Source organism: Neomonachus schauinslandi, chromosome 4 (genome assembly GCF_002201575.2).
Source record: "Neomonachus schauinslandi chromosome 4, ASM220157v2, whole genome shotgun sequence".
In the NCBI taxonomy this organism is placed as follows: Eukaryota; Metazoa; Chordata; class Mammalia; order Carnivora; family Phocidae; genus Neomonachus; species Neomonachus schauinslandi.
In genome coordinates this window covers 178,821,218-178,836,763 of record NC_058406.1, presented here as the reverse complement: position 1 = coordinate 178,836,763, position 15,546 = coordinate 178,821,218, and the positions used below count along the sequence as shown (strand labels likewise).

Here is a 15,546-nt window from a genome sequence, read left to right as displayed (position 1 = left end):
CCAGGGAATTAACATACTCCCCCAGGTGAACATGCCTACCCCACCCACTGAGCATCAATGCTTTAATGATTGTCTTTTGCAGTGTTGCTCTGATTGTATGTTTTTGCTCCTCCGGTTCTTGAAACATAAAAACTGGCACTAGCACTGAGGGAAGCCTAAAGGTAAGAATGTTCTTTGGTTTATTTTCCAGCATTCACTGGCCACTTCACCATTATAAAGACATTTTCTATCAATTATAAAAATGGATAAATTTCTAATTCCACATGTTTATTATCACATCTTTTTATTTTTGATCAAAATATTAGGGGTTTATTCTCTAGGTTCCTTCAAATTCAAATATAAACAACTCCACATATTTAAAACATTTCTCCAAGTGAGAACGGTCCACAGTAATAGAGTTAAATGCATCTTTATTTTCATAACTTGACTGAATTCGGCAAAGAGTCAGAATCCAAGTAAGTTCAAATCATTTATATCTGGGTTGCATTTTTAAGTAACTTAGAGTTTTGCGAAAATATTTCAAATTCCGTTCACTGATAGGATGCCTGAGGTAACAACCAGACTAAAAATTATATTTTGGGGAACTGCTTCTGGATAATCTATAGCATGTTATATACACTTTACATAAGTATCTAGAGATTGATAAACTTCGGATGAAGGCCAAGAATTAAGTAACACAAATACCCAAGATTATCTCTCTTAATTTTTATAACATTTACTAATCAAATTTTGAACCTTAAATAAAAGTGCCATAAATATTACCATTATCAAGAATGACTAAGTTTCTGTTCATTCATTCCATATATATTTGGGCATCTAATAAGATTAAGGCACTTGCTAGGCACTGTTGGTACAGAAAAGGGAAACATAATTAACTCCTACCTTCAAGGAGCTTGCTTAGAGTCAGATAAGGAGAGAAAAGAATCAGAATATTTACATGTATGTTAGTAGGCTCTATGTTCTTTCCTTACTGAGTGTCAACTGCTCTTTATATACCTTATCTGCCTGGATCCTGGTAACCCCCCAAGGTATAGGTAATACAGTCCAAGAATACACATGGTAGAGTATTCATGGCCAAAACCAACTGGCACAAAAGCCTATAGGAGAAATGGGATAATGCCTATATCAAAGTAATTATATCATATATGGTAAACTGGTAAGTATATACAAAAATTTTACATAAAATGCTATTAATAATAGTTCAGAGAAAATTGGGGAATTCACTGAATGTTCTTGGGAGACATTATCTATGTTGGTCTTGGTAAGGAACTTCTAGGATTTAGACTTAATGAACAAGGTACAAAAAAAAGGTAAAGTGTATACACTTTCAGTTAGCCAATCAATGTTCATTTACTTAAAACCAAGTTTAGGCAATCAGCCAAATAATGAGGATTCAGAGAGAAGCAGAATGAGGTTTGTGTCCTCAAGAACCTCTTGATCAAAGATTGGAGGGACAGTTCAAGGAAACCTGTTCCCTTTGGCTAAACTATACAACAAGCAGGGTGAATAAAGGAGAATAGTGGGACATCAGACTGGACTCATTAGCTAGGTTCAAACTGAAGGGCTTTGTAATAGCAAACTAACAAAATGCCCTGTCATTCTACAAACAAGAGGAAATCCCTTAACTTGGTTCATCACTAACACCTCAGGAAAAAAAACCCTACATCAAAATCTTTGCTATACATGTAAAATGCACAAAACGGCAACTTAACATAGAGTCCCTATATAGTGAAATGATCTCTCTGTCCTAGCAAATGGCCCACAGTAATAATGCCTTGATACACACAGTGAATGAAAAATACTGTTGAATAAATGTATTCACAAATGCCTATCTTCACCTAGAGCGACATTATTTTGATGCACAATTGTTTTATTATAATTGAGTATGAATGGAACGTAAAATTTTTCTTAATGAATTTGGAAGATCTAGTGATAATGTTTTTGTTTTGTCATCTTTTTAAAGGCTAAATCATGGAAAACTGTTAAAGAAGTGAGTCCCAGACACTTATGACTGATTTGGGCAAAGATCTGAGAAGTGGGAGACTGGGTGGGGTTTCAGAGTTAAAGCAATGAGGGCTAAGAAGAAAAGGAAACACCGTGGTTGGCATTTCTTAAGGGTTCAAAAGAAAGAGACGGAAGTATGATTCCTCAGTGTGAGAATTCTACACAGAGCTCTCTGACCCTTATCATCTGTTACTTCAAAATATTGTAAAATGTTCACTATCGACATCCCCTACTATAATCCCGGTCTGAAACTCATGCATTGCTTAACTGATATTTACTTGTGTGGAAAACAAGGGATTGCCTTCATTGTTCTAGGTCTGCCTAGGTCTGGTGTCTTTTACACTTGATTCCGAACAAGTGTAACAAGCAAACTTAACAAGAAATATAATCCACCCTAAAACTGGTTATTAGGCTTAATGGAAACAAATAGCATTCAGAAATATTGAGAAGATTTGACAATGATCTTTGCTGAATTTCATAGAATTTTCATACATGCAATTCTACTATCATCATCTGTCAATTGACTCCTCAGGACCCTTTCTGAATTAGTGTGGTCAAAGTCCTGTAATGGTCAAGTTAAACTGTGGCTATAATTACTGAGTAGAACAAATCCATTACCAAGAACAAAAATTATTTTCATCTTCTCTGAACTCTTATAATGCTTTATTGCCTCATCTGAGAATACCAGCATTTTAACACTGTTACTGGTTATCTCCCACTTATACAAGACCGTTCAAAGTAGCAATATCTATGGATTCTGGACCAAATCCACAACCCATTAAGAACCAAATACTGACCAAAGAGGTTGGCTGTACAATGAATATACTGGATGAGTTCCCTACAATATCAACTCGAGTGTTGTCAAAACACAAAAAGAATATGAGAAATCTAAGGTGGGAATTACCATTACAGATGAATTGCTATAGTAGCTCAGCTGTTTTACATGGGCAAGTCCTGATTCACTTACATCAGGAGACCACAATGCCCTGAGACTGTATGCAAAATGCCACAGTTCATGTAGCTGCGAACCAGTATTCTCTTGAGGGGGAGTTACCAATTTCAATCAGATTTTCAAAGGGGCCCATGATTAAAAACAAAAATCTTTCTGGAAGGCAAGATTATCTATTAACACTCATAATATAGGTACTCCATTATCCTTGGAAGGAAAAAGAAATAATGGGCATGCAGGTATTAAAAAAAAAATTATATTCAATATATTAACACTAAAACAATTAAAGATTATTTGAGCTCATTCTGATTTGTCATCTATTTTGATATATCCAGATCTTTACCTGTATTGATAAAGAAAAGTCAACCATGAGGAAATGACAAGAGAAATTCCTTGACACACTTATGGCCTAGAACCTCCTGCACTTAAGCCACCAGGCAGAGTTGTTAACTATTCGTTGATAGGTAACAATCCACTGAACAAGGCCAGACAACATTATTAATGTCCTAAAGACCATCAGAATTCACTCTAATAAGTGCCACATTAATCAAAAGGGAAAGTATTTTAAGACTTATTTGAGAAAGAGAGAACACAAGCAGGGATGGGGGATAGAGGGAGACAGAGAATCCTAAGCAGACTCAATCTCATGACCCTGACATCATGACCTAAGCTGAAGTCAAGAGTCCTATGCTTAACCAACTGAGCCAGCCCAGTGACCCCCACCCCAACAAAAAGGCAAAGTATTTTAAAAACTTGTCCCTTGGGGCGCCTGGGTGGCTCAGTCATTAAGCATCTGCCTTCGGCTCAGGTCATGATCCCAGGGTCCTGGGATCAAGCCCCGCATCGGGCTCCCTGCTCAGCGGGAAGCCTGCTTCTCCCTCCCCCACTCCCCCTTTTTGTGTTCCCTCTCTCGCTGTGTCTCTCTCTGTCAAATTTAAAAAAAAAAAAAAAATTGTCCCAACAGTTATTCAAATTATGTATTTTAAATAACAGTCATTTGTTTATATTGATAGAATAAAATTTCTATATACGTAACTTGAAAAATTGACAGTTCTTCATTCATTTAACCCAATAAACACTGAGTCTCTAATTCACTGTGTGCCAAACACTAAAGTAGGAATAAAGCTACAAATAAAAGTATTATTCCAATCAATAAACTCAAATTCAGGAAGGAGGGTAGAGAAAAAGAGAATCAAATAAGTGAACACAATTACAATACAGTGTTATAGCTTAAAGAGTAAAGATATATTATAGTAGTACACAGAAAGAATACCTAAATTAGATGTTCTCCTAGATAAAGTAGGTCTCTAATTTGTAAATAGTGAAACACACTTGAAATCTGACTTACACATAATCTAAATGTTAGAGAAATTTAGGGAGTTAGGATTAACAACTCAAGACACTTCTGTGTATAAGGACTTCATAAGCAAGAAACTAATGTGTGTCATAAAAAATGACTAAAACACATTAGAAGAACTAGAAATACAGAGGTAAGAACTCCCTCACATACAAATATCAGGAGGAGGATTATTTGCCAAATAATAAAAATTAATGTAGAATGTAATCCAAAACAAACATAATATTCTTATAACACAGTAACCTTTTAAAATTTTAGCTTCCCAGAAGCACTTTCAATTTATATTACGCTTTGTAATTTTCAAAAGCATTCTCTCACCCATTCAACTTACTGATTAAACTACAAGAACAATGTCATCTAGTATTATTATAGTATTTTTAGAGGAAGTGCTTTTAGGTACTGCATGTTAATTTGTTTCACACTTGAAGAACATACTGAAAACAAAACTCTTTTGATTAATTCAAACTTGACATTCCAAAATGAAGTACAAAAGAATCTAGACTTTCCAGAACATTCAGATAATAGCTTATATGTCAAAATCACATCTTCTCCAACACTGAATTCTAAGCGTCCCATGACATCATCCCTCCTGTCCTCTTTTCAGGGGCATCCACCCTCAGGACACATGTCCAGTACAAGCTGCCAGACCACCCTGCTGCCTAACTGTCCACAACCTTTGCAGGAAAGAACGGGTAAGATCCGAGTTAGCCACGTGTTTTCCTTTAGAACCTTGATACCACCACCTTTCAAATTAAGGTTTCATTTCAGATCCCTGGATTCAAACTCCTACTGCTGTCTATCTCCCTAGCACCTCAATCTCCTGCCATGCCTACATTCATTCAGTCAGTTCTAACCAATCAAAGTGCCTACACCCACCTTTCTACTCATTACCATCTCCCACCGTAAGAATCAATTAGACTATCAAGAATTCCTTTCCTACTCTATCCAAAAAATGCCAATATCTTACCAGAAGTTTGTGTATTTCATATACTTCGTTCAGACTAACAGGACCAAACTCCTCATTACTTAATTTTGTCACAAAACTCTAAACTCTAGCAGGTTGACATCCACTTAGTTTCTATTTCTTAATATTTAGCACTTAGAAAATTATTTTACTACTACAGGTAGTTATAGGTGGTTTATACACCTATTGATTCAAGTTTTAAGGATTTACACTGACTCCTCTCTACTTAAAATAACCAATATTCATGCTGTTATTTTAATTAAAGCTAACATTTACTAAGTGCCTCTGATGTGGCAAAAACCATGATAAGCTTTTAATAAGCACCATCTTGCTTAATCCTCAAAGAACCTTTCCGAGTTAGGTACTATTATTGCTCCCAGTTATTAAAGAGAGGTCACAAAGGCTCTGAACAGTTAAGTAACTTGCTCAAGTAAAAATAGGTATTTAAGCAGTAGATCTCTGAACTGAGGTTTGTCTGTCCTTAAAGACGGTGCTTACATTCAATATATATTCTGCATCTTGCCAACTGATGATTTTCAGCTCCTATCACACTTACTGCAGTGTTTCAAATATAGGGTGCTCTTATCAAGAGGTACTGAAAACAAAAATAAGATGAAAGTCAGATTATATCATGTTTTTCTTGCAAATTCAATTTTATATAAGTGCTTTTGATACAAAATGCCTAAAATTGGTTTTTGTTAGCCCAAAGAGTATAGAAAACAGATTTTATTATACAGAACAAAATAAACATCTCCCTATACATAAAAAGGCTCGTTTTATTATTAAAATTTCTCAAAACAAAAGGTATACTGTATCTCAACTGTGCCTAAGTATGAAACATCATATTAAAATGAAAGAGTCTGAGAAAAGAAAGTAGCTTAACTTTTAGGGTGTTTCAAAATTGTTATAAAATAAATTTAAAAATTAAGATAGGAATCAAGGGGCGGTTGGGTGGCTCAGTTGGTTAGGCATCCAACTCTCTGTTTTGGCTCAAGATCTTGCAGTACTGAGATCGAGCCCTGCATGGGGCTCCATGCTGAGTGTGGAACCTGCTTAAGATTCTCTCTCTCCTTTCCCTCTGCCCCTCCCAACCCCCAAATATAGGAATCTAGAGTATGATTTGTTATAGAACTAAGAAAAACACTAAGTACTTTAAAAATAATACTTACTAATCTAGTTCGACAAATATAATCCTACACTTAGTTTTTGCCTCATAAGTCACAATTCATTTGCCAAAATTTTCTAGAATAGTAACCACATCTCATGATATCCCCAAAACTTTGGGTTCATTCTTTACCAACCTGCCAAAATTCAACAAGCTTTGCTGGCTATCTTTAGGAATAAAATCATTTCATGTAAGCAGCTTCGTTACCTTACCTAACCATGATGAACTAGAACAGATTCATTTTTAATTAAAGAGGGTTAGCTTTTTGGCAATGAAAAAATACTTTTAAGACACATCGAGTATTAAATATCCAAATTTTCTTCAAATTCACTGCAACAATTCTCTCAAAGTTGAGTTAATTATAGTTACTGAAATAATGTAATACTGGTATATCAATTTCCAATTTAATAAAAAGAAAAGTTCTATTTGTTGACTAATGATCTATGGAAGGTGATAGTAGGAACAGTCAATAGTTCTTCAAAATAAAAAGTCATATAAAAATACTAAAAACTAGGAACCTTATGAAGAATAGCAAAACTAAGCTGTCTTTTCAATATCAGTTAATTTGTTTTGAAATTTCAGGACTCTGAGAAACAAACGGGGGGTTCTAGAGGGGAGGGGGGTGGGAGGGACGGGTTAGCCCAGTGATGGGTATTAAAGAGGGCACATACTGAATGGAGCATTGGGTGTTATACACAAACAATAAATCATGGAACACTACATCAAAAACTAATGATGTAATGTATGGTGATTAACATAACAGTAAAAAATGTAATAAAAAAATGAGAAAAAAATTTTATACTACTGGTATTTAAAACTTAGTATTTTCTTCCTCACTTAAAATATCAACTAAAAACAAAATTAACTTTTCAGCATCTGTAGATACCAGTTCTTTCTACGCAGCAAAACTAGAACTGCTGAACATTTTTTTAGTAGAGTTGATTACCACCACAGATAAATTATTTCCCAATTAATGGCTCTGATCAACTCCCCATCACAAAATAAAGCATCTTCTACTTTGATGTGGCAAGTATAAAATCTCACAATACACAGTGATAAAATTTAGCAGGAACAATGTCACGAACAGAGTTGGATGCATACGATATACAACCACTGACCTTCAACCAAATGTCAGATAAGCAAATAAAACCATCTTCTCTTTCAGTCCAACCCCTGTCATTAAATGAGTATACACACGCACACACACACGCACCTGCACGCACACACACACACACACACACACAATAAGCCCGAGGTTCCTGAACTTTACACTACTATACATTTGTGAAGGAGGCTAGGAAATGATCAGCTTGAAAGCTTGATTCGAAGGTGAGCTTGAGAAGAAGAGTTTCTAGGACAAACAGGCCAGAAATTAACCTGCCTTGCAAAAGCTAATTCCACGGTACAAGAATGACAGAGGCATGCTGGAACTCTCAGGGCCCTTCTATACACCAGATAGATACATATCATTAGAGAAAGTCAGGAATGAAGACAGCCTATGAACACTGAGCCCATTTACTCCCTGAAGTTGAGGCTCAAACTTCAGGGCGTCCATATATGAGGCAACAGGTTATAGTAACGAGGGCACCAGACTTAAGAGTCAAAAGAACATGGCTGCCAGATGACTTTTCTGACTTTTACTCCAGATGAACTGGAATAAAACAATTAACATATCCAAGCCTCAGATCTGTCATTTCTAAACTGGTAAAGATCATCCCATACATGAGGGGCTTCTTATAAAATTCAAGTGACATACTGAGTATTTCCTATATATCAGGAATCATTATAGAAGTTACAATCTCCCAATAGCAATTCAAAAGACTATTTCCCACCCTTACCAACAAGGATCTAAATCCCAACTATCCAGCCATGTAGTGGTGAGTACAGAAATTTGAAGAGCAAGAAAACTGAAAAATATCAAAGTACAGGTAGGTCAGTATGCTCTTTTACTGAAAAACAGAAAGAAAAAAAAAGATCTTTGAATCATGCATCACTTTGCCAAGTATTTACATTTTACTTCTTCCAACTAACGTAAGCAAAAACACTATAAATTCAAAAATAATCCTGGATATTTCCATTGCTATCCAACTCAAAAACTTTATCTTTGGGTTAATAATTCTGTATACTCTAGACCAGTGGTCCCCAGACCAGCAGCATCAGCATCACCTGGAAACTTTTTAGAAAGGCAAATTACTGTGCCCCACTTCATACCTACTGAATCAGAAATTTTGGATGTTGGCCCAGTGACCTATGTTTAACAAACCTTTTGGGGTAAATCCCAGGAAGCTAAAAAGTTTGAGAATCACTCTTCTTGACTTCACCTGAATCACTTTCAAAATGACACCATCAATGAACTTTGTAAAAGAATCAATTAGTGAACTGTTACCACATAGAAAGTTAGGGAGTTAAAGCATCCTACTAGTCAAATATACCTTTCCAAGCCAATAGTTATGATTCTAATTTCAAAATTAAACAATGAAAGTATTTAAATGAGTGGGAGAGCAGGCTGGAGAAAGGATAACAATGTGCCCAATACCACTATACTCCAACCTTCAAAACACTATTTTTGTTCCAACTAGATTCACCTTTCTCTACCTTTTCAACTCATTTTTTCTCAAAGTTCTTTCAGTTACCAGCAGTTCTGAGCAAACTATGTATGACTTCTACATTTTGTCTTACTTCTGCCTCAAGTCTGTGTTATTTACCCATCCAAAAATGAGATTAAAAAATCTATCCTCCCTGAATACATGGAAAGTAGATAAAAGAAATCTGAGTTTCTAATTCAAGGGACCTGAAAGATTACCTAGTATGTCACACCCTCATCTTAAGGACATTAAAGCAGAGAACTAACTCTCCAAAGTCACATAGTTCATGGCAGAACAGCACCTAAACCCGTATCTTCTGACTTCCAGTTAAACTTACTTTTTCCAAAATTCCTTTTCTCTCACCTTCCAAGAAAACTAAGATAAGCAAAAAAACTGAGCAAAGAAAAAGCTCTATAGAAAATGAATCAATGTAACAAAAGGAAGAACAGAGTAAGAACAAGAATCAGGTGTGTTTTATAATAAATACAGGTACTCTGACCCATGTCTAACCTTGCTTTCAACATTTTTTGAGGGGAGAGGAGGGAGAAAGAGATCTTTACTGTTAAAAGTTTATAGGGCTCTTATTGGTGAAAATCTTAAAAATTAAGTAACTACAGTGTTTGTGCACTGATGCAGACCTGCTTGATGATTAAACAGAGCTGACTTAGATCTTAAGATTCAAAATTTGTGAGTTTCTGGATGTAAAAAATCTCAGAATTAAAAAAAAAAACACACACACATCATAGAGATTTCAATTTGAAATTCTCTGCTAAAAGAGTCCTTAATCTGGAGTCCACGGATAAGTTTTCTGTGACTACCCATAATATATAATTCAATATTTCTGGTATATAAATATGATTGTACATTTTTCTGAGTCTACAGCTCTAATTAGGTTTTCAAAGGTAGGTAGTGACTCAAAATAAGAATCTTTTTCAAATATACAGTTAGGAAAACCCAATATACAAAAATTTTATTCGTATTAGCAAAAGATTTCCTATTTTAAAAGTGTTCACCTAAGGTTTCTACAAATTTCAAACTCACCTAATGTAATTTAAAAATGAGACTGGTTTTTAAATTTGATCCACATACTACTTTTCAGGAGAACTCTTCTATTCCAAATATAGATAACACAACTTATTTCTATTAATGTTTGCCTTTGAGTAGCTAAATTCAATTAGAAAAAAAGCAACCCTTTTTATTCAGAAAATAGTGTATTTTACTCAAATTAGAAAAATGTGTACTTGCTACAATCTAAATTTCCTCAAATTTCCCACACTATTATAATTCTGGTCATGAACATTTTAAAAACTCACATTTGCAAATGTTCCATACAGTTCAAAAAACTCCCAAACAGCATTTGCCAATTCAAATTTACACTGTTCTATCCAACTCTGATACTTGGAGACATCTCCACATTTTTTTTTTTTTCATTTTCCTTTCCTTTAGATCTAGAAGAGAATTAAATAGAAATATTCCCCAAAAAAGGTCAGAAGAGCATAACTCATCTGAATGTTTTAAATTAACGCTATATTTCAAATTTCACATTACTTGATTTGTTTTGTTTTCATAACTAAGTCACTTGTTATAGAGCAACTATTTGAATTTCATTCAAAAGACAGAAGTTATATCAGTAGTCCAAACCAGTCTGATTTGATCACTTTTCTCACTGAACAATATTCAGAGTGATTAGATATAATACTTGCAAAGCAGAAAGAAAAAGATTTTATCATTACCTCAAAAAGATGGTTTATAGCAGGCTGCAATGGTATGATTTTCCTTCTACATTCCAGGCCATTCTCATGTCAATACTAAAGCTACGTTTAAAAACTTAACACACTTAAGTCTTCAGATCCTCAAAGATTTCTTTTTCACCTCTCCCTCTTCCCTTGCATTTACCTCACTGCTTTATACTTATGTATTTTTTATACAATTTGAGGCAAATTTAAATACATTATTTGATCCTTGAAATAACCCCCTAAGTAAAAGCCAGTAACACTGCTTCCATTTTACTGATAAGCCAACCGAGGTCCAGAGGGTGCCCATATTTATAGGACCAGCACGTGACAGCCTGACTTTGAACCTGCCTCTTTTGTCTTTAGAATCCACTTACAGTATCTCTAAGAGAACTTCAACTCTAAACTTTCTCTTTCCCCAAATATACTACTGTATCAACAATCTGTTTCCTTTTTCAATCTTACGATGTCACTGCATTCAAGAGATTATAAATGTGATATGTCATCATTTGAATGTCAGGGATATGATAGAAAATATGATGGAGGTAAGATTAAAGATGGTTGATTATGTTATCTGTAAACATTAGCCTATTAAAAGTCTTTTGAAAGACTTTTAAAAAAGACTGTTGAGAAAGAAATTAAGCAGTATGTTTTAAGTAAAACTACAACATTTTTAAAAATGAAGCAAACCCTCCCCCCCAAAAAAATAAAATAAAATAAAAACTAAGAAACTTAACACTACTTAGCAGGAGTTAGGTTTAGTCAGTATAGGAAATCCAAAAACCACATATTGGACCTGAAGATGCCTGGCCTCTCAGTGGCTTCTTAGGGCCCACATTCATTAGTTATCGGTAAATAATCAAACCATCAATGAGTTTTCTGACGTAGCTATCAAGTGATTTTGAAAACAAAAAGTAATCACTACTTTAAAAAACGTAGAGTGTATTTTCAAGGATGAAGTATCTTTCTGAACTTTGAAGAATATGTCATATGATTTGCTCAAGCAGTAATAATGTCCTTTCCATAAGAAAATTAGATTGCATGTTCCTATTAAATCAAATCTACCCCAAATCTGAAAGTGGAAGCTTAACTTCAGTTTATTTCGGCCCACTTAATTTAGAGTTTACCCTTTTCTTTCCAGGGCACACAGTAAAAATTCTTTTCCTTTTTTATACAGGAAACATCTTTTACATATAGGACAAGTTGACATTTTGAGTTATCCACTATCACAACTTTCCCTCTGCCCTTCTCTGTAAAAGGTAACCTATCAACACATGCTGTCGTTTCCTTCACAACGGATATGTGGCTTACTGGCAATGTCTTGCATGCAGAGACAGTAAGCACTATCTGCACTCCTGCTTGTCCCTCCCTGCTCATTGCCTGTAACAGTTCAAAAGACATTCATGTCAAATAAGAACTCAATACTTTTCCAACTGTACTGAATAAATGTGGAAGTTTAAGCATTCTTTATGGATGCAACAGAAGAGAATAGGAAAGAAAATAGGGGGGGGGGGGGGGAGAGAGAGAGAGGAACCATTTCAGTTATATTTTCAGTGATTAACTATTTTGCTCCTCACAAAAATAGTAAAGTTTCTCAACACTCGAATAATCCTTCTACACTTCTACCTGATATTAAAGAAAAGATCTGCAGCATTTATATGAAATACAGAATGGCCCTTAACAAATGTAATGATATGAAGAATATAGTTTATTATCTTATTTAAAAGTAAAACCTGTTAAGAGTACGGTGTCTCATAGAACTTCTCTTGTGCCCACACAAAACGAAATAAATCTTAGTAATTAGCTGTCCTACAGTAAAGTACTTTAATACTAAATGAAAGGGATTGCTCAAGACTAGCTAGTTCTTGAAACTACCGACATTAAAAGTCACAATAAAAGAATTATTTCTTTCAACTACCTAGAATATGTATATACAATACTCTTAATTCCTTAATTCCAACTGTAGCAGGATGTTAAAATCTTCATATCAATGAGCTCATAAAAATCAAGCTACTGACAAGTTTCAGTGATTACCATATGTGATTATTTTGGCTGATGTTACCTTAAGGAGACCATCACTACTAGGGTCATTAAAATGAAAGCTAAACTTCATTAATGAGTATAGACGCCTGTTACCACCCTACCTAAGCACTTAGAAATTTCCTTGGTGTGAAGCATAAGACAATGAAAAAACTTCAGCTACAACTATCATTTTTTTTTCTCAAATTCCAAATACTCTAAAAGCACATTCAGTCTTGATTTTTAAAGTAGTTCTCTTTTATAATCTTTTTATTTTAACTACTGGATCATCAATTTGACAGCTGTTGAATTAGAAAACATTTCACCACCGAAAGCAAATTTCTTACTAATACCGAAATTATGTTAATTTCCCTTTAAACCTCTAAGAAAACTAATAAACCGTGTGCTCCTCCAACACTGGAAGCTATTTCAATTGCAACTTTGTCAGTCTGGAAGCCTAAGAATATATGTTAATATGAATTAACTAGTGATTCAAAAGCCAGTAATTAAAAAAAAGATTAATTAAGATTAGCATCAAAGAAGAAGTATCATTTCTCATACCACACGGAGATTTAACAGCGTGCCTTCTGAGTGAAAAGCTTATTTGGTCAAATGAGAATCAAAGATAGCCAATTACTGACGAAACCGGCATCTTTTGCTGTATGGTCTAATGCAGCGCTTCTCAATCGGGAACATGTGTGCTCCCCCAGTGAACACTCCACCACGTCTGGAAATAATTTTTAGCGTCAGGACTACGTGGGATGCAACTGCCTGGTCCCAGGTGCTTCCCAAGCCCCACCTGAAGTACTATGTACACTCTCCACCTGATGAGACTAACAATTAAGTCCCCCAAAAAGAACTACCCTCTGAGATGCACATTATAGGCATAGGGCCAAACAACTGCCTTCCACGTCAAACTGTAGTTTCAAAATGTCCCAGAGCAGCGCCCAAGACAGAGCCCGTTAACCTGGGCATCGGGGACATGTGCAGAATTCTAAAGCCACATATTAAGAGACAAAAACCCCAGACCAGTCTAAAGTCAAATATCATGACTAAACAAGATTTCTCTGCCTGCCATTGCCAACTCAGGAAGTTGACTTAATGCAAATCAATCAAGAGCAAATTTGCAAAATACCCACTGTGTTTTTAAAGGAGTTGTAGTGAGAGAAAATGTCAAAAAGCCTGGTAGATGAAGTCCTGGAGTCTGAAGCCTGAAGCCACAAGATCACTCATCAAAATAAATGCGCTTCAGGAGAGCCGAGACAACCCCCTCCCCAGAGAGGAACTCTCAAATGCCCATCTCAGGTAGGGAGCTGAGAATGGCAATAAGAGACTTCCTCCCAGGGACAAGGACTAGAGGGCAGTTAAGGGGAATGAGGAAAGCATTCCCTAAGAGAAAGAGGAAATCCTTGTCATTCCTACTGTGGCCTAGTGACCCCTGTGTGTTGTTTCCTCTTCTCTCCTTTCCAGGTGGTGATTTTATCCCTATACTATTTATTAGGCGTATATTAGGAGCTTAAATTCACTACTTAACACACATGGCCAGAACAGAAGAAATAAAAAAAGGTCTGAAAATACTGCCCACTTAGTATGGGACAGTAACAACCTACCTTTAGTTCACTACCCCCTGGGGAAAGAAGAGGTAAACTAGTTTTTTATTTTAGATGGGATAGTGAATAGTGACTGTGCTAACCATCAACATACTCTGTATTTTGAAAGATCACCTCTGACACAGGCCAAGAAAACAGATTTATATCAAGTTTTAGCCAAATCTTGGGAAGCTGGTTATCTAAATTAATTCCCTCCCTCCCACCACCACTCTAGCTCATATTAAGTACACAAGAGTATTGACACTCTCTTTATACCTCATATTCTAGATAATTATTTTCAGTTCTCAAACACCTTAAAATCATTCTGAAAAAATAGCTTTGAAATGCTAAACTTACACAGTCTGCTGAAGAGCAGGAAAACTAAAAAACAATGTCTATGTGTATTCAAAATGTGAATACATTAAAGTTTCTGCCACTGTCAAAAGAACAGCAACTGACCAACATGTGTAAGACTACCAATATCGTGGTTTCGGTCAAGAGCTCCATATTCTCCATACCATTTTTGTAAGTAGTCCAGTGCCTCCAAACGAGCACCGATCTCAAAAGTGATTCCAGGACGATTTGGGGGCTTTTTACTCATCTTGAGATCCTATTCTTCAGTATTCTCTTTTCACTACCTCAAGAGGGAAAAAAAAAAAAAAAAAAAAGTTAGATTCTAATGCATAAAATGCATAGGGAATAAAACAGAATTTTAAAAGCATTGCATGAGAAGTTAAAATAACTGCCAAATTTTAAAGAAATTTGAATGATGATTACAAATATCTGTATGTAAAGTACTAAATACTTTGCAAGCAATCTTGATCATGAATCAAGTAAAATGACATAAAAAAGAACTACTTAAAAAGAAGAACAGCTGGGCATTAAAACTTGCTAATGGCTAAAATCCTTCAAATTTTAACTTGAAAATACCCAAGAAAATTCTCCACACCAGCTGAAAACAGTTTTCTGTCTCTGAAAAATCAAGACACCTGAGTGTTCTGGAATATGACTACTGAAATTCTTAAGAGTACAAATTAATGGAGTTTTTCAACCAATATTTGAGTGCCTCATAGTATACAACACTAGATAAGACACTAAAGAGCATATAAAGGGGCAGTAGACACTCCTCTGCCAGTGACAACATCAATAATTCTTGGGAGTAGGATTTTTCATTAGCTATG

General features: G+C 35.3%; 1 protein-coding gene across 2 annotated transcripts in view; it reads right to left on the bottom strand.

The window, feature by feature from the left end:
• PHF20L1 (PHD finger protein 20 like 1) overlaps positions 1–14,987 on the bottom strand; it is a 77,544-nt gene extending 62,557 nt beyond the window's left edge. For both annotated transcript variants that reach the window (XM_044914679.1, XM_044914680.1), the window contains exon 1: positions 14,884–14,987. In XM_044914679.1, the coding sequence (XP_044770614.1) occupies positions 14,884–14,966 (83 nt within the window). In that variant the 5' untranslated portion in view covers positions 14,967–14,987. The remainder of the gene's footprint in view (positions 1–14,883) is intronic.
• Between the last annotated feature and the right edge of the window lie 559 nt (positions 14,988–15,546).